Source organism: Microcaecilia unicolor, chromosome 13, assembly GCF_901765095.1.
Source record: "Microcaecilia unicolor chromosome 13, aMicUni1.1, whole genome shotgun sequence".
Classification (NCBI taxonomy): Eukaryota; Metazoa; Chordata; class Amphibia; order Gymnophiona; family Siphonopidae; genus Microcaecilia; species Microcaecilia unicolor.
This window is the reverse complement of record NC_044043.1, coordinates 65,265,393-65,292,368: the sequence shown is the minus strand read 5'-3', so window position 1 is coordinate 65,292,368 and position 26,976 is coordinate 65,265,393. Positions and strand designations below refer to the sequence as shown.

General features: G+C 44.6%; 1 protein-coding gene across 3 annotated transcripts in view; it reads right to left on the bottom strand.

Annotated features, from left to right (window-relative positions):
* Positions 1-26,976, bottom strand: part of CASZ1 (castor zinc finger 1) — a 177,061-nt gene that overhangs the window by 90,682 nt on the left and 59,403 nt on the right. For all 3 annotated transcript variants that reach the window (XM_030186248.1, XM_030186250.1, XM_030186249.1), the window contains exon 2: positions 11,558-12,100. In XM_030186248.1, coding sequence (XP_030042108.1) covers positions 11,558-12,100 — 543 coding nt within the window. The remainder of the gene's footprint in view (positions 1-11,557; positions 12,101-26,976) is intronic.

The following is a 26,976-nucleotide window of genomic DNA, read 5'->3' as shown; positions in this document are numbered from 1 at the left end:
GCTGAAGATTTCAATGTACTATCCACAATGCCTCCAAGGTCCTTTTCCTAGGTGGTAACTCCTGATGTGGATCTCGGCATTGTGTACATATCGTTAGAAGTATTTTCCCCTGAGTGCATCACTTTAGAGTAGTGCATATTATATTTCATCTGCCATTCAGATGTCCAGATCTCCTGTACTCCCCCAATTCCTCACAATTCTCTTGGGGTTTTAACTACTGTGAATAGTTTCTCATCTGTAAATTTGACAGACCTCGATCATTGCTCCCTTTCTCAGATCATTACTGGGTAAGTTAAACAATACTGATCCTAGTGCAGACCCCTGGGGCACTCTACTAGTGTGTGTGTGTGTATATATATATATACACACACACACATAGAGAGAAAGAGTACACTGGGACAGAGAAATATCCAGTGTACTTGATTCACCTTGAGCTACTACTGAAAAAGGTGTGAGCAAAATGGAAATTAAAAAAACAACAACACTAAATGGTCAGTATTCCTAACAGAGAGAGGTAACTAGTAGAGTGCCCCAGGGGTCTGCACTAGGATCAGTATTGTTTAACTTACCCAGTAATGATCTGAGAAAGGGAGCAATAAGAAGTGGACTTTCCCCAAGTCTATTTTAATAATAGTCTATGGACTTTTCCTTTGGGAAGCCGTGCAAACATTTTTAAAACCCCGCTAAGCTAATCACCTTTAACAAATTCAATAAGCAGTGGATTTTCCCCAAGTCCATTTTAATAATGGTCTATGGACTTTTCCTTTAGGAAGCCGTTTCAGCCTCTCCTCATAGGAAAAACTGCAAAACGCCGCAGTTCTTCCTTTTACTGCATCTTCTCACTACACACAGTTCAACATGCTGTGCACAACTTTACTGGCAACATTACTCCTCCTTCACTCTCCAGCAGAGGAAACTACAGAAGACACATATCCTTCCATGCTCTTCCATTTATACTAAAGTGTCATACTCCCAGTCCCAGCTGTTCCAAGTAACTGGGGAGAAACACTCATAAAAACCACTGCACATCCAGACATCGCCCCATAAGCTGCTCATTCCCGATAGAACTGAAACTAGAAAAAACAGCCTACTCTGTGTGTACATCAGGGGTCATCATTAATTTAAGTTGGGGGCCACTGTGGATCCAAACAAGCTGAAGGAGAACCGCCAAATATCTTCCCAGGCGGGGCCGTGATGCTGCCAACCAGCATGTGTCAATGATATTTACAGTCCATCTTCAAATGTTTCATGGGGGGGGGGGGGGCAGTGTTATCCTCAAGAAGGTGGGTGTTTCTAAATGCAATACAGTTTCCCCTCCCTTTCTTTCACAAGCTTGGGTACAGAGGCAGAGTAATAGACCCCCCAAAATAATGATGAAGGCTGCCCCAGCGTTCTCTAAGGGCTGCCATTGGCCCTCAGACCTTGCACTGAAGAACAAAGTCTTACACGATACATACACAGTCCAAACAATTTGGTTCATCAAATGGTTTACTGGTGCAAATCTCTGTGGGTTAGCATACGACTTTACACTCTTCAGGTACAGATTTTAATGCTTCAATAGGGTGCTTAGGCTGTGAAGGCAGACAGGCATATCTACCTGCCTCTTTTATACAATCAATCAATCAATAACTGCCTTCCCAACAGACCCTGCACAAAGTCACACCTGCGTTGAGGCCAGCCAAACTCTTCTCCCTAATTTTGTATGGGTATGTATGCGTTCTATATCATACACGCAGATAGTGTAGCTCCACCATTGGAAGTGCTCATCCTTACACTGAGTAGAAAGTTATGTTATGCATCATACACTCTTTTACACATGTATACAGGGCAGCATCATTAGTGGGCAGGAGCCATTAGTCCTGGATCATGCGTTAAATGGAATGTTCGTAACAGGACACACAGTAAACACACGACCAGAGCCTCAGCAGCGAGTCCACTAGGTCACAGTCTCCCCAAAGAGTGACTCTGTGAACACAACGCTCTTCAATTACTTTTGCTTCTGCTTTGCCATTTCTCACTTTCTCCATGGCCATTAGCTTCTCCTCAACTATACGTTCCCTGTGACTGCTAGTTTCCAGTATTTAGGAACCAAGCATATAGTGCGCATTAACAAAATTCATGCTCTAATGATGTTTGACTGTACCTTCACGTATTTTAAAAGTGGCTATCTCTGGGTTTAAAATAAGAATATAAGAATAGCCATACTGGGTCAGACCAGGTCACAACCACCTGGCAAAAACCCAAATAGTAGCAACATTCTATGCCACCAATCATGGGGCAAGCAGTGGCTTCCCCCATATCACTGAGATAAATAGCACACTATGGACTTTTCCTCCAGGAACATGTCCAAACCTTTTTTAAACCCCGATATGCTGCTGTTACCACATTCTTCGGCAACGAGCTCCAGAGCTTAACTATTCATTGAGTGAAAAAATATTTCCTCCTATTTATTTCAAAAGTATTTCCATGTAATTTTGAGTGTTTCCTGGTCTTTTTACTTTCTGAAAGAGTAAAAAATCAATTCACTTTTACCTGTTCTACACCATGCAAAATGGGTTTATCAAAGTTAGTCCTCATAGGGCTTTGGTGACTTTTCAAAAGAAAAAATATGGTGTGGAAATGACCACAGAGAATTTATCTACCCCCAGAAGGACCTTACAAGACTGGGCGGCTAAATGGCAGATGACGTTTAATGTGAGCAAATGCAAGGTGATGCACGTGGGAAAAAAGAACCCGAATTATAGCTACGTCATGCAAGGTTCCACGTTAGGAGTTACAGACCAAGAAAGGGATCTGGGTGTCATCGATAATACACTGAAGCCTTCTGCTCAGTGTGCTGCTGTGGCTCGGAAAGCGAATAGAATGTTGGGTATTATTAGGAAAGGTATGGAAAACAGGTGTGAGGATATTATAATGCCATTGTATCGCTCCATGGTGCGACCGCACCTTGAGTATTATGTTCAATTCTGGTCGCCACATCTCAAGAAAGATACAGTAGAATTGGAAAAGGTGCAGTGAAGGGCGACTAAAATGATAGCGGGGATGGGACGACTTTCCTATGAAGAAAGACTAAGGAGGCTAGGGCTTTTCAGCTTGGAGAAGAGATGGCTGAGGGGAGACATGAAAGAGGTATATAAAATAATGAGTGGAGTGGAACAGGTGGATGTGAAGCGTCTGTTCACGCTTTCCAAAAATACTAGGATTAGGGGGCATGCGATGAAACTACAGTGTAGTAAATTTAAAACAAATTGGAGAAAATATTTCTTCACCCAACGCATAATTAAACTCTGGAATTCGTTGCCAGAGAACATGGTGAAGGCGGTTAGTTTGGCAGAGTTTAAAAAGGGGTTAGACGGTTTCCTAAAGGACAAGTCCATAAACCACTACTAAGTGGACTTGGAAAAAATCCACAATTCCAGGAATAACATGTATAGAATGTTTGTACATTTGGGAAGGTTGCCAGGTGCCCTTGGCCTGCATTGGCTGCTGTCGTGGACAGGATGCTGGGCTCGATGGACCCTTGGTCTTTTCCCAGTGTGGCATTACTTATGTACCTACATTGACACCTGCTTTTCCCAGACACAAATTTCCTAGGCTAATTTACATGGATATGCTTGAATTTTCAAAATGCCAGCCAAACCGCTCCCCTACCAAACCTACAAAACAAGGTAAGGTATACACAAAAAGTAGCACATATGAGTTTATCTTGTTGGGCAGACTGGATGGACCATGCAGGTCTTTTTCTGCCGTCATCTACTATGTTACTATGTATGTTACTATGTACTTCAATTCCCACTGCAGCTCCTTGTTACTCTGGGCAAGTCACTTAACCCTCCATTGCCCCTGGTACAAAATAAGTACCTGAATATACTATGTAAACCGCTTTGAATGTAGTTGCAAAAACCACAGAACGGCGGTATATCAAGTCCCATTTCCCTTTCTTCTGGGGATGCCTCTAGCAAGTCCAGGTAAAGTTAGACATGTACTTGTATGCACATATTAGGCACAGAATATAGTGAAAAGCTTTTATCTGTGTGTAAAGCATGGGCTACCTGTAGAAATGCTTTTAAAAATTACAAGCCACAAAGGCAACTTTCAAAGCACGCCTGCAGGTAAAAATCTGCATTTCCCCTGTGGAATGGGCTCTTTGAAAACTACCCAAGTCTTAATGTGGAAAACATTTATACCCTGTGCTACATATACATTTCATTCATGTTGTTTAGAGGTACTCCATTAAGTGGCGCTAAGTCGGGGTGGCAGGCATGTGTGCAGTTTTAGATTTTTAAAAATTATAAAGTGGGAAAAACACTCACAAGGAAAAAAAAAAAAAGAATTAACCTCTACAGGTTTCAATTATGAGTGCAAACCCTGAGGGTAAAAACTACCAGCAGAGACTGTACCAAAGTGGGCCATATAACTATAAAGGTTTTCCTTAATTTTTATGTATTTATTTTTTTTTATATCAGACTAAACAATAATTCTAACTGGTAATAAAATGCAGCTTGAAATGCCAGGAGTATAACGGAATCTCTCCAGAGGCTTTGATGAGTTTGTCTTCCTGTAGCAGAAAACAGGATGTCAACATTCCAGCATGAAGGGAGTCACTGCCACTCTCACAAAGGGGGAAGTTGGGTTTCACAAAACACAGGTCAATTTTCAGTGGCAGAAACTATGAACATGTCATCGCCGAACATCCACATATTACTTTTAAAAGGATTTGCTAACAGGTACAGCTTTATTTACCTGTCGTCACTTAATGTTTGAAGTTGTACTTCCTGTGGCTGAATTTCACCGCTGAATACATATTTTTTTTTTTTGCCCACCTACACCCCACTCCGAATCACATTACGTTTTGACACCTTTAAACTTTGTATGACCAAATACCTGGCCCACAATAAAAATAAAATAAATACAAATGCACGAGGTTGGCACTGCCCTCAACCACATAAGTGCTTTTAAACACTGACCAGACTATAACTTGAATGCAGTCACTACTACAAACAGTGCTCACAGTGCTCCGTTATACACCAGAGAAGCAAAGGGAGTCTCATTTCCAGAACTTACTCCATTTCTCCAGGATTAGAACACCCGTCTCAGTAAAAAGCTCTCTCTTTAGGTGACATTTGTTGTAGAAGAGCATTCAGCACAGGCATGCCGCTGTTTGGCGGGTATACCTAGGCATACAATATGGCTCTGGAAACAATCGAGTCTGTCCGGGTTTTACTTCTATTGCTTTCGATGGAAGTAAAATCCGGACTGGCTCAATCTTACCTCTTTTCTGGAGCCTTATGGTAACCCACCATATACCTGTAGATGTGTGCACTGCCCCGCAGTGGATCTCTCTGAGTGCACTTCCCTTCAGCAAGTATATGGAGATACATAGGGCCGGAAACACCACCTCTCCCTGAGTGCCAGGCCATTTTAAATTCAGCACCTGCCATTGGCCCAGTTAGAGGAGTGGAGGTGGTGGAGCTAGAGATGGAGAAAGACTGAAGGTACACTGGAGGGAAGATCCTTGGGGTGGGTGCAGCAGATGGAATGGGAAGATAATGGGGCAAAGCAGGACAGAGGGACAGAAACTAGAGCAGGCTCTCAACCCAGTCCTCAGGGAACCCCAAGCCAGTCTGGTTTTCAAGATATTCGACCTGAAAATGTATAAGATATATTGGGCAGACTGGATGGACCGTGATCCCCAGAAGCTTAGCCGAGATTGGGAGGCAGAGCCAGTGGTGGGAGGCGGGGCTAGTGCTAGGCAGACTTATACTGTCTGTGCCCTGACAATGGCAGGTACAAATCAAGGTAAGGTATACACAAAAAGTAGCACACGTGAAATTATCTTGTTGGGCAGACTGGATGGACCGTGCAGGTCTTTTTCTGCCGTCATCTACTATGTTACTATATATTTGCAGACAATGGAGGCAGTGCAAGTAAATGCATCTCATGCATATTCATTGTAGATACCTTGAAAATCTGGCTGGAAGTCCCTGAGGACTGGGTTAAGAAACCCTGAACTAGATGGAAGACACAAGAAGTTGGGGGTAGGAGAGGCTGGAGCAGGAGAACATAGTAACATAGTAGATGACGGCAGAAAAAAAGACCTGCACGGTCCACCGAGTCTGCCCAACAAGATGAACTCATGTGTATACCTTACCTTGATTTCTACCTGTCTTTTTCAGGGCACAGACTGTATAAGTCTGCCCAGCACTATCCCCGCCTCCCAACCACCAGTCCCGCCTCCCAACCACCAGCCCCGCCTCCCAACCACTGGCTCTGGCACAGACCGTATAAGTCTGCCCAGCTCTATCCTCGCCTCCCAACCACCAGCCCTGCCTCCCACCACCGGCTAAGCTTCTGGGGATCCCTTCAGGGGAGAAGCAGGTAGGAATGGAGGATGCTGGAGCCGAGAAGAGGAAGAGGACAACTGAAGAGTGGAAAGCAAAAAGAAAAGCAGGGCAAAGAGCTAAAAATACACAACAGGCAAATTGGAGTGGAGAAGTACCCTAGTGGTTAGAGCACTGGACTGAGAATCAGGAAATGTCAAGTCAAATCCCGCTACTGGCTCCTTGTGATCTTGAACAAGTCACTTCACCTTCCAACTACCCTCCAAGGACAGGGAAATTTCAAGTGTACCCGAATGTAACTCACCTTAAGATACAAGCTAAATCCAAATAAAATAAGCAAAGGACAAAAAAAAAAAATCTCCAAACTTTCCCAGTTCTTACAATTTCTTGGCTTTGACAAAATTTTCACACTCTGTATATATAAAATGCTTTATGATGCCAAGGCCATTGCCACTGTGAAAGCTTCTTGCCTACCTGCGATCCAGCTTCAGAATTCAGTGAATGACATACTGGTTCCTGGAACCAGTGTTACATGCTGGCAGTGGCGTTCCTGGCCTGGATGGCACCCGGGGCGGAGCGCCGATGCACCCCCCCCCGGGTGCAGTGCGCCCCCCCCGCTAGATGACACCCCCCCCCCCGGGTGCGCGCCTGCTCCTCCGAGTTCGCTAAACTTCGTTCGTTCGCTGCAGCTCCCTCTGCCCCGGAACAGGAAGTAACCTGTTCTGGGGCAGAGGGAGCTGCAGCGAATGTACGAAGTTCAGCGAACTCGGAGGAGCAGGCCCGCGCTGCGTCACCCCCCAGCGGCGTGCACCCAGGGCGGACCGCCCCCACCGCCCCCCCCCCCTTGGTATGCCACTGCATGCTGGTTATTAAGTACATGCAACATATATACGAATACTAATCTTTCACCAAAGGCAGACATTCACAAAGAATTTCTAATCTTAAGTCTATATTTTATTTTGCTGCCATATATGGAGCTGAAATGCGGACAGCACACAGAAAACACCTCGGTGAGCACTCGAGGAAGACCCTCTGAATCTGGTCAGATGCACCAACATTAACATCTTCTCATAACAGGAACATCACAAGCATCAAGGTAGTACGTGTTGGGCTGGCCATATTGGACAAAAAATCCAAATCCAGCCTCCTTGATGGACCTTTGGTCTTTCCCAGTCTGGCAATACTTACGTAGAGCAGGGTTAATTGTTCCAGCTCAGTCAAAGCTGGGAAGGTACTTCAAAGCCAACATGACATGCTATACCAAAACTCTCACCCAGGACCGCTCTAGATCACGGGTTCTCAACCCAGTCCTTGGACATACCTAGTCAGGCAAGTTTTCAGGATACCCACAAAGGCTATGCCTGAGATACAGTAGAGGTAGAGCAGGCAAATTTATCTCAGGCATATTCACTGTGGATATCCTGAAAAGCTAGCTGGCTGGCTGGGTGTGTACAAGGACTGTGTTGAGGAGAACCTCTGCGCTAGATAAAGGAAAAGGCTGCTACAAAAATCTTTGGACTTCCATAGAAAAATGGAGACAAAACCCCTGTGGCCTGACCTGTCTGCACACCCATACCATTTACCAGCCCTTCCTCTCCCTTACGAGATCCTATGCACTTGTCCCAGGCTTCATCTTCCCCCGCTCCACGAATTCACCACCCTTTCTGTGAGGAAGTATTTCCTCAGGTTACTCCTGAGTCCGTCCCCTTTCATCTTTATCTTATGTTCCCTCATTCCAGAGTTTCCAAATGAAGAATCACAAGATGAAGCTGAAGTTAACCTAAGGAAATACTTATTTTACAGAAAGGGTAGTGAATTCATGGAATGGCCTCCCAGTGGAGGTGGTGGGGATAAAGGACTGTATCCGAATTCAAGAAAGCTTGGGACAAGTGCATAGGAACTCGAAGGGATAGTAGATGGTGTTGGACGTGCAGAAAATCCTACAACAGCAACAGGAAGTGGATGAGTTCCCACAAATCAAAACTGCCCACTCAGGGTTACTGATGCCACTTCAAAACACACTTTACTTGCAACAGTGTTTGCCAGTCCAGGATCAGTTTCATCAGCCAATCTCAGACCCATAGACAGAAGAATCGTGGACGTCAAATATTCTCAAGGGTAGTCTCTGCAAACTGGCTAGTTTTACGCACACTATGAATGAAACTCTAAACAAAGGAATAATGAGTATGATATCAGTCTCTGAAACTAACTGCTAGCGTGTACCTCAGTGAGGGACTGCTAATGATGAAGATACACATGTTTTCATATACTTATGTATATTTCTGCCATTCAGCAATCCTGTACTCTAGTATCACACGCAGCTCTCTGGCAGCCCCTGGCGTTAGCTGCTTTCTGTCTCTGGCAGTGCCCTGGTACATCTCAGGCAGCCCCCTACTCTCTCTGACAACCCCCTGGCATGTCACAGGCTGCCCCTTGCTCTCTCCGTCAGCCTGTGGAGCATCATAGGTAGCTCCCTATTCATTCTGGCTGCCCCTGATGTCACAGGCAGCTCCCTGCTCCCAGGCTGTGCCAGGCCTTCCTGCAAAACATTTTTGTCCCTTGGTACAATGATAACAAGAGGGCTCAGTCTCTGACTGCTTCTTTCCAAATCTGGGCATTCCCCAGGAGGCAATGTGTGTGAGGGAGCAGCTATAGTATCACAAAAGGGCTATAAATAGCCTGTAGCAGCATGCTATATATGGACGGAAGAGACAGATTCTCATCACACAAAAAAGGAAGAAATTGAAAAGGAAAGATCACAAAATGGGGTTTCAGCTTTACACACCTCGTCCCTGGGCCTCATGACAATGACCTTTAAACCCAGACAAACTTCCCATGAGGTAATGCCTGAAAATTAAACTTGCAAATGTGAAAATCCTCCTCAGAAAAAAGGCCATTTTAGCTAACTGCTGACCTTTACTTAATATTAGTTCAGATTAGAACAGAGGAAACCCTAAACCTTCTCCTTACATGTGTATTCATGTGTCTGCTGCTTGAGTCTCCACACTGTGCCTGCTTCTCACATCCTACATGTGTTCCTTGTCCGTCAGAATCCACCAATAACTACTGACTCTGAAACTGGGAGCAACATAGTGCAGGGGTAATGCCGAAATACCAAGTTACCCACGCTGGAGATATTTTGGCCAGTCCTAGCTTTGAACTTACATTCCAAAGCAGTATGGGATTTGTAGTCCCTAATCCTGCCCATTGGAATCAGTGCTGCAAGCCCCATAATGCACCAGGATGAGGTGGTCAGACATCCAGGACTGTCTCCAGCCTGGAACTGGGTAACTTTGCATCTCTGGTAAAGCACAGCACTTCAAGAGTCTGTGTGTACAGAGTATCGGAGTGCATGTGGTTGTAATTGGAGGTAAGAACAATCCCTTTAGTGCAGGGGTTCTCAACCCAGTCCTTGAGGCATATTCAGCCAGTCAAGGTTTTTAGGATAGCCACAACATATGCATATCCTGAAACCATGACCAACTGAATGTGCCTGGAGGACTGAGTTGAGAACAACTACTCTGGTGGGAACCTGCTTACATTCTAGCACACCCCTCCTACCCCTGTGCTCTGTCAGTGATACTGCCCCTAAAGCTACAGACTAACTAACAGGTAAGGTGGAGCAGCTGAGAGAGCGAAGCACAGTCAGCCTGTGTCTGAGGCACAAGGGTTTTCCTTTCAGAGGAAGCTGAAGGTCACATTTCCTCCCATTGATCTCACAATGTTTGTTAATTACTCTGTTGCTGAAGTGGTGAAGGATAATTAAAGACCTCTGTTTATATCTTTGATGCATAATTATGTGCCCTGTCACTGCACTCATAGACATTGGCAAAGCCCCTTCCAGAAGGGAATGGGGCAGCTGAAACTAAGCCAGCAAATAAGGTGGAGCCCCATTCCCCAATCTTCTCTGTCCTGCAGTGCTTTGGACCTCACTGGGGGAGGGGGAGGGGCTAGCAGGCATGATCTGTTATGTGCAATGCATTTTCCTACGATTTTGGAAAATCAAACTTTGCTACATGGTTTTTTTCTCCAGAATTTCCGGCTTAGTTTGTAGCTTGAAACCATTATTCGCTGCTAATAAGCTGCAGTCATGCAGGGTGACATCCGTTGTCAGCTTCTATGAATATGTGGTATGTGTGTAGTGAGGAAATCATTTACAGCTATCCTGGAATTTTATATAGTGATAATCTTAGTTACTCCTGGACACTTTGGGGCCAACATAAGAAGGGAAAAAAACATCCCTGAAGATTTCAAACCCTAAAATCAGTATGCTGGCTTTTACCATAAGGTCATTATTAACAGATTCTGTGAATGTCCTACTTCCTCTTGCCCTTCCTCCCTTCTGCTGAGGCACAGGGACCTGCCACTTAGTAGACCTCCCTTTCACTGGCAGTGCAGGGTCAGGAAGCTGTCACTTCAAGGCCGCCGAGGGGAGGGGGGGGGGCAAAATTCCCTGGGGCCCAGGCCGACAAGCTTCTTCCCGCCTGCCTGCTTCTGGGCCTGCCCTCTTCCTGTGTGCCGCCCAGGATCCGGATGATTGAATTAGCGTGATAGCGCGTTAATGCGATCACCTGGGTCCCGACTCCTGGCACGGACAGGAGAGGGCAGACTGTGAGAGCAGGCAGGAAGAGGTTTACCAGCGCTTGGAGGCAGAGACAGAAAGGTAAGAGGGTGGGGGGTGGGGGTAGGGGTGGCGCGTGGCGGTCCGGTTCTGCCCCGGGCCCGGCAGTGTCTCTTGGCAGCCCTGTGTCACTTAGCTCTCCCTCCCTCTCGGAGAGGGCACTTTAGGTCAGGGGTAGGAAATTCCAGTCCTCAAGAGCCCCAGGCAGGTCAAGTTTTCAGGATATCCACAATGAATATGCATGAGCTAGATTTGCATACCAAGGAGGCAGTGCATGCAAATCTATTTTATGAATATTCATTGTGGATATCCTGACCTGCCTGGGGCTCTCAAGGACTGGAATTGCCTACCCTTGCCCTAGGTGATCGAAACCAACAGTCAGCCTGGCACTCATGTTAGGGGCAGGTTGCTGAAAAGCAGCTAGTAACAGGAGACCACTACCAAGCCTGCAGGGTCCTCACCATGTGAGGGGGGGGGGGGGGGGGGGAAGAAAGAAAAAACAAGGAAAGTTTGTGTTAACAGCAAAGAAGCCAGTCTTCACTACCAGCTTTCACTCTCTGGCACTGCCCACTTGGGCAGCAGGAGGTCAAGTTACCTGAGGGTGCGACAGCAGCTGGTTTCACGGTTGCCTCCGTAGACACTGCGAGATTCTCTCCCTTTGTAACAGCTCCATCTGAATCGCTGCTTTCCAGGAGGCTGCCATCCTTTGAATCCGGAAGAGTTGCAGAGTCCCTAGCATTATCCTCTTCATCACTGCAGCCTTTGGGTTGTACCATGTACACACCTTCTGGGGGGGCATCTGAACCCTCCACCCTCTTAATGTCTTTGGGTTCTTCTGTGTATTCCCCATTTACCCATTTCTCAATAACCTCTCTTCGCCGCTTGTCCTCCTCTGTTTTTTGAACGGAGCTGAGCCTGGCAGAGAAATCAGCAGTGTGTTCCAGACTGCCATGGGGGGAACCATCTTTCTCAAGGGCCTCCTTCAAGGTGGGGTCCGCTTCCGCCTGTTCCGAGCCATGATCAAAGACGACTTGGCGACTAAGCTTTGCACAGATTGCATTGAGCTTCAGGCCGCCTTTGCGCTTGGCAGCCATCTTAGATTTTCCTGAGATTGTGTCAGTGCATAAAGTTTGTTCAGCTGCAGAGAGAAAGAGAGAATTAGACATTGTTTCAAAAGACTAAACTCAATCTACCTGCAAACATAAACAAGCACCTAAGCGCAAGAAACATACCCAAGAAGCATGCCTGTATGGGCACACGCAATGCAATGGAATACAAGAAACTCGGTAATAAACACAGACCCATATAACTATGACCCAATAAACTCCCCAGATTATGAACAGAATTTACAACCGAGATCCAGTAACCAGCCCCCTGCCCAATTCAAGGATTACAATTTATCCCATGCCCTCTGCCCCCAATTTCTGGGTTATGGTCAGAGTTTACCATTGTGACCCATATCCCCACCCCACCCCCTCAATTTTAAGAATATGGGTGTGATCCAATATCTTCCCATTTCCAGGATTAGGGTTGGGTTTTAACACTGTAATCCAGTACTTGCTTTCCTAATTCCTAGATATGAGGGTTTTCTAATTCTGAATTATTAAAACTTATCTGGTAACAAATCCTGGGACTTTGGACAGAGCGTATGAATGTTCTGATAAACCCTGACTCCTGACCAATGCAAAGAGGGGATTTATTATCATGCACCAACAAACTTGACCCACTGGTGAATCCTTTGATTGTGAGCAGCGTTTACAATCCTTTTTCTAATCCATCCCTGAGAAAAGCAAGGAATGGGAAAAGGTAAGGTGAAAGGAAAAAGAGGCTAAGTTTCAAGTATTGGGGGAAAGAGGGTAACAAACATATCAGTGTGGAAAAGTATCAGGAATGGAAGGGAAGGTTTCTGGATAACTCCCCTATGACGGGACCGGTTCTACAAATTCAATCTGCTCAGATTTTGTCACCAAAAATAAGATGATGCTCCTGCCTATCGGTGACTTCAACTTCCTCACTGGATTACTTCATGCAATGACTGTTCTTTAGGTTAAGCTCTTACATGTCAGACAGCTATTAAAAATAAGACGGGTCGGCAGAGTGAAATCTGTCTGTCTACTGGGAAAGAGCAGAGCAGTGGCGGTTCTTGGTGCTTTTTGCCAGGTACAAAGTTTAAATTCTTCAAGGCATTGTTTTAAGAGGAAGTGCTCAGTGTAAATACAGGAGCCAGCAGAGTTTGTACTAGGAAAGAGATGAAATACTGTGTTTGACAGGTAAGATTTATAAATGGTTTCCATATATTGAAGTAAAATAAAACCATTTCTGTTTGTAAGAATAAAATAAACGAGGATGTTTACTTAAACGAGAATCCTTAAAACACACTCATAAAAGGAGGAGAGGGGTGTGGCCAGTGGTGATGGGGTGAGTGAGAGCTGCCCTATATTTCTGCTATCCAGTGGATGTGGAGCCAGCTGACATCAGTGCCAAAGGGAGATTCTGCCAGAAGTTCAGGAGAGTGGGTGTGACACCTCCCCCCCCCCCCAAAAAAAAAAAACTTCCTGAAGGATGCAGGTCAGACAAATGATAGACAGGCACATGAAAGGGAGGTCAAATAGCTGGGAGCAGGATAGGGAGTGAAGCACCTGGGAAACAGGTGAAGTAAGTCTGCAGGGGAGGGGACCTGGGAGGATCCAGGACCCGGGAGACCGGCAGGAGGGGACCGGCGAGGATCTGGCACATGGGAGACCAGTGGGAGGGGAAAGGTGAGGATCCAGGATATGGGAGACTATCGGGAGGGGACTGGCGAGGATCTGGCACATGGGAGACCAGCGGGAGGGGAAAGGCAAGGATCCAGTACCTGGGAGACCGTCAGGAGGGGATAGCGGTCAGACAAGTGTGAGACTTATGTCTATGATCATCATTTCTTGACATCTGGGTTTACAGAATCACAAATTGAGATATGCAGATACAAAGATCCAACTCCCAAAGAGTCTGATGTACTGTGTACATCCACTTCTCACTCGTGTGATTCACAGTTCTATGATGAAGCTCTGCTAAGTGTTCCTCTTGTCTCTGTAAGACAAGTGCAAGTAAATCCATCCAGAGTTTATGCACAGTGGCAGATCCTTGGACTGGACAGTGTTTGGATTAGGCTGTCATGACGGGGATTACAGGCTCTGGTGATGATTTTGGGGAGCGACGTAGGTGATCCGATTCTTTCCCTCACTTCAGGGAAATACTCTTTAAAGAAACGTCTTGGCTTCATGAAAAGGACAAATCCTTTTACACTGCAGACAATGGGAGAACAGGGGGTGTTTGCCATCCTTTCATCGCCCTCATCAGTCATTTGCCCTCCTTCTTATCCCTTAGGAAAGAACCAGAGGCAAGAGGCTCCCACATTGATACAGGCATCCCAGGCTCCGAGTTCTAATCTAGACTCTTATGAGGTTAATTCTATAAGTGGGTGCCCTGATGCCACACAGTGAGAACCTGCTCTGTAATGGCATCTGGGTGCCCAGATTCTGTTACAGAATACTAGCGGAACCCAGTGTCGGTGCGCATTACATAAACACACCCAGAGTTACGCCAGCCATAGACTTGGCGTAACTGCGGTCCTGTAAATGTAATTATTTTATTTTATTGAATACATTTACAGCCCCGCCCATCCATCCAGATGAGTGGATTACAAACAACAAAAGAAAAACCCCACCTCATAAAAATGACACATTAGACATGCAAACACCCACTGCCCAAATAATTCTCAAGCCCCCTCTCCCATCAAGAGAAGGCCTTACAAAACAACAAAGTTTTCTTCATCCGCTTCTTAAACTGAGATAAGAAGACAATACGATGCATTGCAGAAGGAAGAGAATTCCATGAACGAGGGCCAGCAACAACAAATACGTGCCCGAATTTCTTCTAAACGCACCTGATGGAACGAGGGAAAAGCTAACCTGAAACCTCAAGGCCCTCGAAGGACAGTATTGCCCGTAAGCCTTGAACCAGGGCCAACAGAGCATCGTCCTGAAGTGCCCGAAAAACCAACAAAAACAGCTTAAACGCAATGCACCACTATGGGCAGCCAGTGCAATGTCTTCAGCTGAGGTGTAACATGTGCTTCTCGGCTCACGCCCATAAGACGTCGTGTTGCAGAGTTCTGTGCTACCTTAAAAGCCTTTAACATTAAACGGGGAAAACCGCACAAAAGAGCATTACAGTAATCAACATCAGGCAGCAAATGATTCCACAGCACAGTATGAAAATCCTCTGAAGAGAAAAAAAATTCCTAAGCAGAGATACCAAATGCAATTTATTAAAAAAAATAAACCCCAGTGTCTTAACTATCACAGCTACCTGCAAATCAAAAGGCGACACAGTATCCAAAACTCAATCCCAAGCTTTGAATTGAGGTTGCCACTGGAACAAAAGCGGAATCTAAATGAAATCCTGAAAATGGGGCTGGCTTGCCCATGTAAAATGAGGCGAGGGAAGAGGCGGCCCAAGGCAATCTGCCGCCCGAGGCAGGGATGAAATGCCACCTCCCGCCCCAGCATCTCCCGCCTTCCCTCCTCAACCCTTTACTTATTACCAAAAGGCAGCAGAGATTCTCATAGGCTGCCCTGCCGCCAGCACCGACCTCTTCGCTACTGCATCCCGCCTCTGAGGAAATAGGACATTACATCAAGAGCCAGGTCGCAGTGGGCAAAGAGGCCGGTGCTGGTGGTACTGCGGCAAGGTAGCCTATGGGAATCGCAGCTGCTGCCACCTTTTGGGGAAAAAAAAAACAAGGTAAAGGGTTGAGAAGGGAAGGGGACAGTGCCACTCCTGGAGCGTGCTGCTTGAGGCCACCGCCTCAGTTGGCTTAATGGTAGGGCCTCCCCGGGCGAGGGAATGTGTAACTTACAGTATTCTGTTATGTGAGTAACTGGGAGCCCAACTCATGCACACCCCTTGCATTTACATACTATACCACTTATGTGCAAGACAGAGTTTAGGTGCCCTACTGGCACTTTTGAGGGTAAGTGTAATCTTATGCATGTTATCTACTAATATTCAAACAAGGGTTTAGTGGTGCACAGCTGAAGAGATATATATAGCCGCAAAATATGTATTGATCATACTTAGAATTTTCCTGTGAATTATTGTGGAAGAAACCCTTTTAAAACCTATTTTAGGTTCATGCAGATGGCCGAGAACCTGGGGATCTGGGTTCGATTCCCACTGTTGCTCCTTGTGACCCTGAGCAAGTCACTTAACCCTCCATTGCCCCAGGTACAGAGACAGACTGTGCGCTCAGAGGGACAGAGAAAGCACCTGTATATAATAAACACGAACCGCTTTGATTGTATCACAGAAAAGTGGTATATCAAACCCATGACCCACTAACGTATGCAAGGGTTGTGTACATGCAGTTACAGAACCTGCCATTCATGCGTCTGCACTCTCACACTTATGATGAAGACTAAATCAGAAGCAATATGTGAAAGAGTAACAAACTTGGGAGTGAAAAGCAAAGAGAAAATAACAAAAGATAAAACGGTTAGGCTAAAGACAGGTCAACAGGACTGAAAAAGAGCAGATCATAATGAGAAACAGTGTTTCTTTCAGACCTTCTTTCATTGCATACACACCACAATCAAAACTTCCAAATACCCAAGTCACACAGCAATCTTGTTTTGATTAGATACAACTTAACTACTATGATGCGATCAACTAATTTTTCTGTACCGAAGGTGTTTATAAATCAATGCAGGCACATGTATTCCTGGCATCAGAAAAGCCCACGGTGGCAAAATGCCTACAACTCCAAAAGAGGGGGGGGGGGGGAAGCGCATCTATGAAATGTCAATTCCAAAAACACACAGAAGAGAGGGTGCCAATGTTCTGGGTGGGTTACAATAAAATACATATAAACAAAACCAAAATCAGCATCAGTAATCAACAACCTGCTCATTATTATGCTAATGCACTCGATCACATTACTGTATGATTGTGTACCCAGGACTGTTCTGAGCTCTTTCATGAACTGGTCAAAAAGTAAATTTTCAATAATGATGGTAAATGATTCCATAGTTTAGGACCCATTACTCTAAACATGTCTCAATTCCAAAAACATGTAGATGAGACATTCGGAAATGTGCCTCCTCTCTCAATTCCAAAAACACATTGGGGGAGGGGGGAAGGGGAGAAAGTACATTTATGAATGTCTCAATTCCAAAAACACAGGGGGAAGAGAGACAGACAGACCGGGGGGGGGGGGGGGAGAGAGAAAGAAAAAAAAAAAAAAGAGGGAGGGGCTAATTTCTGAATGTCTTAATTCAAAAAATACATAGAAGAAAAAAGGACAGCTATGATGTACATATGCTACTAAAGCTCTCATGCCAGCATATGTAAATACAGAGACACTACTTAAATTAGAAGATAATTTCTAGATTGCCACAATCCGTAAAGCCTACCCCCTAAAAATACCTAGATGGAGCACCTAACCCTTAAAACAAAGATAGAGCTCTGTTCAGATATTAACTGTGGTCAATCATTGTGTTGTATTCACAGATAGATGCATTGGGGGGGGGGGGGGAGTTAGTTTACTACTACTACTACTTAACATTTCTAGAGCGCTACTAGGGTTACGCAGCGCTGTACAAAATAAACAAAGAAGGACGGTCCCTGCTCAAAGGAGCTTACAATCTAAAGAACGAAATGTCAAGTTGAGCAGACTAGATTTCCTGGGTAGAGGTTAGGTGCCGAAGGCGACGTTGAAGAGGTGGGTTTTAAGCAGAGATTTGAAGATGGGCAAGGAGGGGGCCTGGCGTATGGGCTCGGGGAGTTTGTTCCACGCGTGGGGTGAGGCGAGGCAGAAAGGGCGGAGCCTGGAGTTGGCGGTGGTGGAGAAGGGTACTGAAAGGAGGGATTTGTCTTCAAAATAGTATGTTCTGGTGCAAAGTCTCTGGGCACTGCTATCCATGGGCTGCGTAAATAGTTCACAAAAGGGAAAGGATGAATACATGGTGTTTGAAAGTTGCCCTGGAAAAAGTGTTATGTGCATTTGATTTACTGTGAGCTCTTTTAACTCTTGAAAATAACATGGCTACATTAAAAAAAAAAAAACATTTTTAATTATGCACGTTACTTCCTTCCACCACCTTACCATGCACCCCAGAAAAGCCTACTTGGTACCTGCCAAAAGAAAGTACATTGTTGACCATTATATACTTTCAGATAGGCAAGGGTTGGCCAATTTTGATACATTCAATTTATTTTGGTGTTTATACTTGTGGACTTCATCTCAAAACTGCCCTTGATATATAATATCCACCCAAGCAAAAAAAGACACAAAACACAGCTCTTAGAAAGGAAAACCGCTCATCCCCCATTTGTTAGTAAAAACAAAAAGACAAGAAAAGAGTAGCTGGGCAGAGAGGGCACCTTTCTTAAGCTAACACAGGGATGGGCCATCTTTATCCACAAGGGGCCCCATGAATGTCAACACTACCCATAATCGGCTGCAACATTACATAAGGTCAGAACCAGAAGTGCACAGAGCTCCGTAGACCTCCTGTGATAAATAAGACTTGAACTAAAAACAATGCTAGAATAGCAATTCTGAAAATATTTGCAAAATACGGTATTTAAAAAAATCAACAGAAGTCTGGCTAATGATGTTTTCTGTGTACACTTCCCATGGTCTCGCAGGCTGCATAAAGTTCAACAGGGGGGGGTCGACAAGAGCTTCAAGAAGAGGCCCAATGTTTAGAGCAGGGGGGCTGAGAATCAGGGAAGCCAGGGTTCAAATCCCACCAACACACCTTGTGATCCTTCGAAGGTCATTTCTCTCCACTGCCTCAGGCACAAACTAGATGCCCGTTTTACAGCTAAGCATTTAGAGCACACTAAGCTTTAGTAAAAGAGCTCCTTAGATTTGTAAGCTCTTTGGGGGACAGAAGGAATACCTACCATACCGGAATGCAATGTGCCTTCGGCAGTGGAGGAGTAGCCTAGTGGTTAGTGCAGTGGACTTTGATCCTGGGGAACTGAGTTCCATTCCCACTGCAGCTCCTTGTGACTCTGGGCAAGTCACTTAACCCTCCATTGCCCCTGGTACAAAATAAGTACCTGAATAGATGTGAACCGCTTTGAATGTAGTTGCAAAAACCTCAGAAAGGCGGTATATCAAGTTCCCTTTCCCTATTTGAGATTCTAGATGGAATGTTGCTACTATTGAGATTCTACATGGAATGTTAATGTTGCTATTCCACTAGCAACATTCCATGTAGAAGCCTGCCCTTGCAGATCAGCAATGCGGCCGTGCAGGCTTCTGTTTCTGTGAGTCTGAAGTCCTGCACGTCAAACTCACAGAAACAGAAGCCTGCACGGCCGCATTTGTGATCTGCAAGGGCAGGCTTCTACATGGAATGTTGCTAGTGGAGGAGCAGCCTATTGGTTAGTGCAGTGGACTTTGATCCTGGGGAGCTGAGTTCAATTCCCACTGCAGCTCCTTGTGACTCTGGGCAAGTCACTTAACCCTCCATTGCCCAGGTACAAAATAAGTTCCCGTATATATGTAAACTGCTTTGAATGTAGTTGCAAAAACCTCAGAAAGGCGGTATATCAAGTCCCATTTCCCTTCAGCTCCTGTGGAAAAAAAGTGAAAGCTAAATTCAAAATCTACCTACAGTATCTGCTACTACTGAAAAAGGTGTGAGCTAAATTCATAATCCCTTGCCTTCCCCCTTCAAGGGGTAAGCTGTATAATTTACCAAGTTTCTTCCTGCCTAATGAAAGGTCTCAGCTCTAACCACTCCGTTATTTTTATTGAATCAAACAAAAACTCACCTGTCACTACAAAGCCTGAACATTGATGACACAGCGGCTAGAAAAACACACGCTGATGCATGGTAAGACCAGTCATGATGTACACATGACTAGCTGCCATTTGTTTGTGAGTTCCCTGGCAGGATACAAAAGCGTTAACAGCAATTGATAAAATAGCCAAGCAGATTGCTCTGATAAATAATTTACTGATATTTATAAATATTCAGATCAGCTGCATCAGAAACCGAAAAGGGAAGGACAACATTAATTCCAGAGGCTCTCCAAACTCATTTGAGAACTGTTTCTTATTTCAAACAAATATTTGATCTCTGGCCCCAGCCTCGGGAAAGCTTTACTTGAGGCAAGCGCCTGGCCTGGCTGCTGTCCTGTACCTGGTGGGCTGTGCGGACCGCTCCTCGGATCTTCTTGCCATATTCAGACCCTCTCCAAACTCATCCCTATCCTCTCCACCAAAGGGCCTTAGATCCCATACTAACACCTTGCTCTCCATCATTTCTGCAATATATCCCCACGCGTTCCCCACCTATACACACCCTCTTCATTTTGCAAACCCCGAAGCCCAACAATGGGCTCTCCTTGTTGAGACAGAATGAAAGGGTTTTACCCAGTGCATCCTATTAAGGAGCCTGCAAGTGCCGCATGGGGGCACATCCCCCCCACCCCCATGAGTTATGGCTTTTCTAATGCATGAGCCACCTGTCAGGTCCCATCCTCCCTGTGCTTTATGGGCTGCAGAGAGCGTCTCTCAACTCCCTGGTAAGAAATAAAGTTACCCCTCGGCAAGCCTTCTAAACATTTCACTCAGCGTGAAAGGTGTTTAAGAAAAATGAGGGCATATTTCTTCTCAAGAATGCAGTATCCCCCCTTCCGAGACCTAGAAATGAACAGAAATCCAAACCCTGCATGGAGAGGGAAAAGGGAGCACAGAAACAGGACCTGCCTACATCCCTTGTATTTAATTTTACAGTAGAAGCCACCCTCTAGTGCGGTGTACAAAGTTCTGTCTCCGAGACGGAAACTGAATGGCAGGTGTGGCAGCTCCCTCCATCAGATCATCATCTCAGTTCCCACCCATGACGGCCCCCGTCTGCGATCCTTCTCTGCCATATTATATATCACATTTATACAGAGCTTCATATGCATTTACCTTTCTTATGCTGCAGAGTTATACATCTCAATATGAAATGTCATTTCTGCAGCAGTAATCTTGCGGGGGAGGGGGGGGCAGAAATGCTGCTGGGCTGCCTCAAATCATTCCCTCCATTAAAAATGACCTTATTTGCAACAAGTATTTTTGGACAACTACCGTATTTGACAATTATTTAAGGAAAAACAGCTTTACAAGGTTGTGTGTGCGTAGTTCTCCTCCCTTCTTAATACATGCTCTATTACAAAAAAAATATTATGGCTAGACAAGACGCAGAAGTCATAAGTCTCCTATTTGCTGTAATTGCACAGAGGGGGCAGCTTATTCTACACAAATAACTACCATACTTTGTTATGTTACTTTGTAAATCTGATATTCTATGTAAGCCGCATTGAATCTGCTAATAAGTGGGAAAACACGGGGTATAATATAAGTGTTACAAATAAATTAATTAACAAACTGCGTTAAGCGCCAATATATGCTTAACATGGGGAAAACGGCCTATGGTACAGGAGTAGATTTGGTAAATGGCGCAATACAAAAAAAAAAAAAAAAAGTCGGCACCAACCCCCCCCCCCCACCAAACTTAAGAATTATTCTATAAGACATGCTTAAAGTTTGGCACGGTTTATAGAATAACGCTTATGCATTATGGTCATGTGTAAATTTTAAATGTGATCCTCTGCACCAACGAAAATGTGGTGCAAATGCCCACACCTAAGTTTACGCATGAAGCACCCTTATTCTTTAAATTATACGCGTAACTCAACGCCACACCCCAGTTTCAGCCCGAAACGCCCATGACCGTCCCCTTTTTTGAGTCGTGCCAATCACTGCTTATTAAAAACCCAATTACTGGCACTAATTGGATTGTTATCCTATTAAATTGCATGCGCAAATCAGGACTAGGCCTAAATTCATGCATGCAATTTTTGGCGGCCTTTATAAAAATCAGGGGGATAACGTGTCAAAGCATTTTGCAGTAGTTTACCTCAGAGCATGCTAGCACGCGATATTTTTTTTTTTTTTTTGGAGGTCGTGGCATGGGCGGGGACTGAGCGTGTAAGTGCTTCTCTATTATTTTTTTTGCAAGTCCCACACGCTAATTGAAAAATTAGTGCAGGACCTGCAAAAAGAAAATTCTCATACTGCAGCAGTAAATTTGGGCTTAGCGCGTGGGAAAATGCTAAACCCCACATTTTGTCGTGGCTTAGTAATGGCCCCTAAAAGTGTCTTTGGCATTCACGTACCCAACTCCAGGGGCCTGGACACTTGAGAGCAGATTAAATTTGAGGCTTTGGCTTTCTAATCTACATTTCTACGTTATACTTTTTTTTTTCATTCAGTTAAAGTTTTGACTATCTACATGAGCCTAAGTGGCCTTATTTAGCCTAAGGAACTCTACAAATCAGATGCAATGGTTAAGCATGTACTGCACAATCAACCATCAACTTCCCCAGGTCACAACCAAAACAGAGGAAAGTGCTGTGTGCACTGTGCTTGGAAATCTGTCCCTGAAAGAAGTGCCTGGGGCCAGGATATCACAATACAATCTCAGTACCTTCACTTTCTCCCACCAAGCAAACACACCACAGGAACCAGCATGGAAAAGACAATAAGAAAGAGAAAATAAAAAAAGGCCAATAGAAAAAAAAAACTTTCAGGGCCCAATTCTAAAATGCTGAGAAATGCAAAAGGGCCCACAGCAGGCCCCATGAGGAGACCAGGGTAGCTGGAGAAAGAAAGCCCTTGAATCTCAAGAGACAATAATTTTTCATTCTACATCTTTGCTTCATTCCAAGAGGGTGTGGTGCTGCCTTTTTTAAGTTCACTGTTTTTCTGAATGTTTGAAGATGCTGGATCGCTGAACAGTGCCCGACTACTATACCAGGGAGGGTTTTTAGGAGGAGTTTATTGCATGTGTGGCATATGAGACAGGCAGGTACAAAGGGAGAGTTTTACAAATAAAACTTCACTATGCTCGTGAGGTGAAGGGCAGCTTTACATGTTAATACATCTGTGAAGCGATTTGCACACTTTTTTGATGCACCACTAGTAATGAAGCATTTTGCATCATTTTTCATTACAATATCTCAGATTTCATTTTAGAACTATTGTGAACTAAATACATTTACAAGTGCTAATGCCGTTAATGAGCATAAACTCATTTGTGGGAGCTAACAGAGCTTTAAAATGCTAATGAACTCTTTCAATAGCTTGATTGTACTTTAGCACACTGACCCCTTAAAGTACAAGGTGCTGAAAATTAGCTGGCTAAAAAAAAAGAAGTGTGGTTCCAGGGATAGGGTTGGTTTATTTATTGGGATTTATTAACCACTTTTATGAAGAGATTAACCCAATTGGGTTAATTTGGAGAAGAAAGAAAGAAAACTAAGCAGCTAGCATGGATTTTCAGTACTAACGGCTTAATATTCAGCCTGCAAATAGGTGGGAAAATGTGGGATACAAATGCAGCAAATAAATATGGCAGCATGAATTTAGGGTCTCCAACAGGAACCCTAAATCAGTCCTGCTGGTGCACAGCAACCTTCCCCTCGTGACCTGATACATCAAAAAGTACATTCTCTAATTGTTCCATCCCTCAGTCCAAAACACCAGCACAAATTTTCCCCTCTCCTTCTCAGTATCCATCCTGAACCCTGCACCTCTATCCCAGCTTTTCTTTGCATGCAAAAGGCCTCTCATAAAATCAGACCCTGCTTAATATATGTTTAGTGCAAGCTGGAACATGCATGTTGAGTAGCATGCTCATGTGTAGGAAGCCAGCTCCGAGGGTGCCAGCAGGTGGTGAGCACCCCCAATATTGAGGAACCTCCTTCATTGTGAACAGGGAGGGTCAAATTTAATTTTGTTTGAGAACCCAATCGTTTTGAAATGTTGGTGGCCTATGTGCTCAGTGGCGGAGTTTCAGCGGTCATGATTTTCACGTGTACTTTATGTACTGACAGCAAGTGTAGCGTCCTCACCTTCAAACTAGGTGTATTTGTGCAAGATTTGTGCTATTTATTTATAAAGCTTTAATATACCCTCTTCCTGGATGCGTCTTTCAAGATGGTGTAAAATTACAATTTATAAAACACAAAATATACAATAAAATCATAACATATCATCCCTATAACATGCCAAAAAAAGTTTTTAATGCTTTCCAGAATCCAATAAGAGTGAGACACCCCCTGTTCCTATTCCTCTGGCAACTTAAGCTTTTTTCCTCCATTTCTGTTCTCCACAGATCTTTTTATCAGAAAGAACCAACAGACTCTATTGCTAGTATGTTATAAAAAGAGATAGGAGGCATCTACAATATGTGTCTTTATAAAATAAGGTTCATAGGCACCTTCCTACCCTGTAAACCTAGACACCCTGTTATAGAATTACGCTCTGAAGGCTCACCCTCCAGCTCCCACATCCCACTTACATTCACCACCGCTCCAAAAAATAAGTGCTCTTTTCAAAGGGTCTTCGCTGGTAAGAGGCTAGGAGGCTCCAATCAGCTGCAACCTGTGACAGACAGGAAGGTTGCCACATCCCTCCTGCAGGTGAAGGAACCTTCTAGAATTGCAACTGTTGAGGTTGGGAGAGAAGGTAGATTTGGGGGAGGGGCAGACCTCAAGAGTTTCAAAAGGTGCCAAAAGAAGCAAGTTCAACTTACTTAACTAACTCATAATTTAGATGTATATACCAATCAATAACCAGATACATACTCCCCTTAATTCTATAACCTTTGTGCCTAAGTGCCATTTTTGTGCTAAGATTATAGAACACATATGGTATATTCCTAGGGTTACCATATTTTGTCCTCTGAAAAAGAGGACACATGTCCCACCCCTGCCCCACCCCCACCCCACCTCTTTCACAAATTCCCCTCCCCTGCCCCCCATCACCTCCCCTCCCCTTACTTAGTATCTACTGCTCTGGTGGTCTAGTGACCTCTTCGGGGCAGGAAAGAGCCCCCTCTTTCCTGCCCGGAGCTCTGTTCTTGCCCTGCATCCTGTTGCTGTGACGGTCTCAGGATTCAAAATGGCCGCAGGACGTCAGAATGAGAAACCAAACGAAGGAAGAAGACTTCGGCTGGCGGGGGTTCAGGTCCCCCGCCAGCAAAGGTAGCAGGCGGCGGGTTTGCGGCGGGAGGGGGGGTTGAGAGGGTCCAGGGCCAAATGTACGGGGTCCCAGGCCCCCGTGGCCCCATAGCAGCTACACCCCTGGGCACAAGTAGCTAAATGTTAACGCAAAAATGCCGACTTTCGCTAGTATTCTATCATGGATGCTAGGCACCTAGTTTCTGTATAGGATTTGTGCTCAACATGCTGCATTTTGGCGCACTTTACAGAACTGACCAAAACAGAGAGTATACAATTCCCAAGATTCAAACTATGTAAAAATACAAAATGCAATCAAATCACTAATTATGAAGTACTTCCAAAACATAAAACAAGACCGAAAGTAGCCTGCCTGAAAATTAAATGATACAGATATTATTGAATTGTATAGATTGGGAGTCAGGAAGGAGAAAGGCCTTTTTTCCCCCCTTTTTATGTGTTGAGTCTAGGGATGGAAGAAAGGGATATGGAGACATGGGGGGAAATATTTTGACTAGCTAGATTTAGCTGATTTTTTGGCTGAAAATTTAGTCGACTATGTTTTGTGAAATTTTGCCTCAGGATACAGGGGTTAAAATGAACCAGTTACATTTGCTCTCAGCAGCATTTTGAGAACTGACCCAACTGATAATTAGGCTCTTTACCAGCAAGTATTGGGGGAATGTGGCCAAGTCATACTTCTGGCCCTCGGATGAGGAAGAATGAGCCCAGGGAGCCCTCTGTATGACCACTGTCGATGCGAGTGCAAGAGAAACAGATCCAGGACATTTTCAGTAGGACTTTTAGGAACTTGGTCAGAATTCAAGGTTCATTTGAAGTGAAGAACAGCTTTCAGCCAGCAGGAATCAAGCCCCGGAGGAGTGGTGGTTAGAGTATCAGGCTGAGAACTAGGGAAGCCAGGGTTCAAATCCTGCTGCTGCTCCTTGGATCTTGGGCAAGTCACTTAAACCTCCATTGCCTGAAGTAAAAAAAATTAAGCCTGCTGGAAAAATATTATAAGTATCCTAGGTGCCAGCTCTGTGGGATGCATGAGTACTAGGGGATATTCACTTGTGTTGTGTTTAGCACCCCCAAACATTTTGAGACGTTGGCTCCTATTCCTAGTATAACTGAATATAACTTGCCTTGAGCTACAACTGAAAAAGGGCACAAGCTAAATCCCAAATCCCAGGTGCAAAACCCTCAGTCGAGAGCTGAATGCAAGTTTAACGGTGCTCTTTATTTTGTGAGTTCATAGATTTGTACTGAATTCACAACATTTAATTTTATTCAAACTGTATTAAAAAAAAAAATAACAACTTGCCTGGGACTAATACTCCCCATATCACACAACACAATTTATCTGTGTAACACTTCAGTAATTGCACCATTTAAGTATATATCAAAAAACCTTTGCAATGCCTTCCAGAACAAAGTGGTGCCTGGGAAAACTTGCCACCTATTTTTCCCCCACTTAGGCACTTTCCAGTCTCACCAAATCACTTATATCCCACATATCTCTGCATTTCCCACTCCCCTGTAAATACCCAACTATTCATGTAATCCCTTTCAATCATCTGAACTAGCAAACTGTCCATACAAACTACTTCTCATAGCCACACCCTTGAATAACTACAAAACAACTACGGCAGACTTCTTATCTGTTCCCTTCTCCACTACTGCCAACTCCAGACTCCGCGCCTTCTGTCTCGCTGCACCCTACGCCTGGAATAAACTTCTTGAGCCCCTACGTCTTGCCCCATCCTTGGCCACCTTTAAATCTAGACTGAAAGCCCACCTCTTTAACTCGTAACCACTCGCCTCCACCTACCCTCCTCTCTTCCTTCCCATCCACATTAATTGATTTGATTACTTTATTTATTTTTTGTCTATTAGATTGTAAGCTCTTTGAACAGGGACTGTCTTTCTTCTATGTTTGTG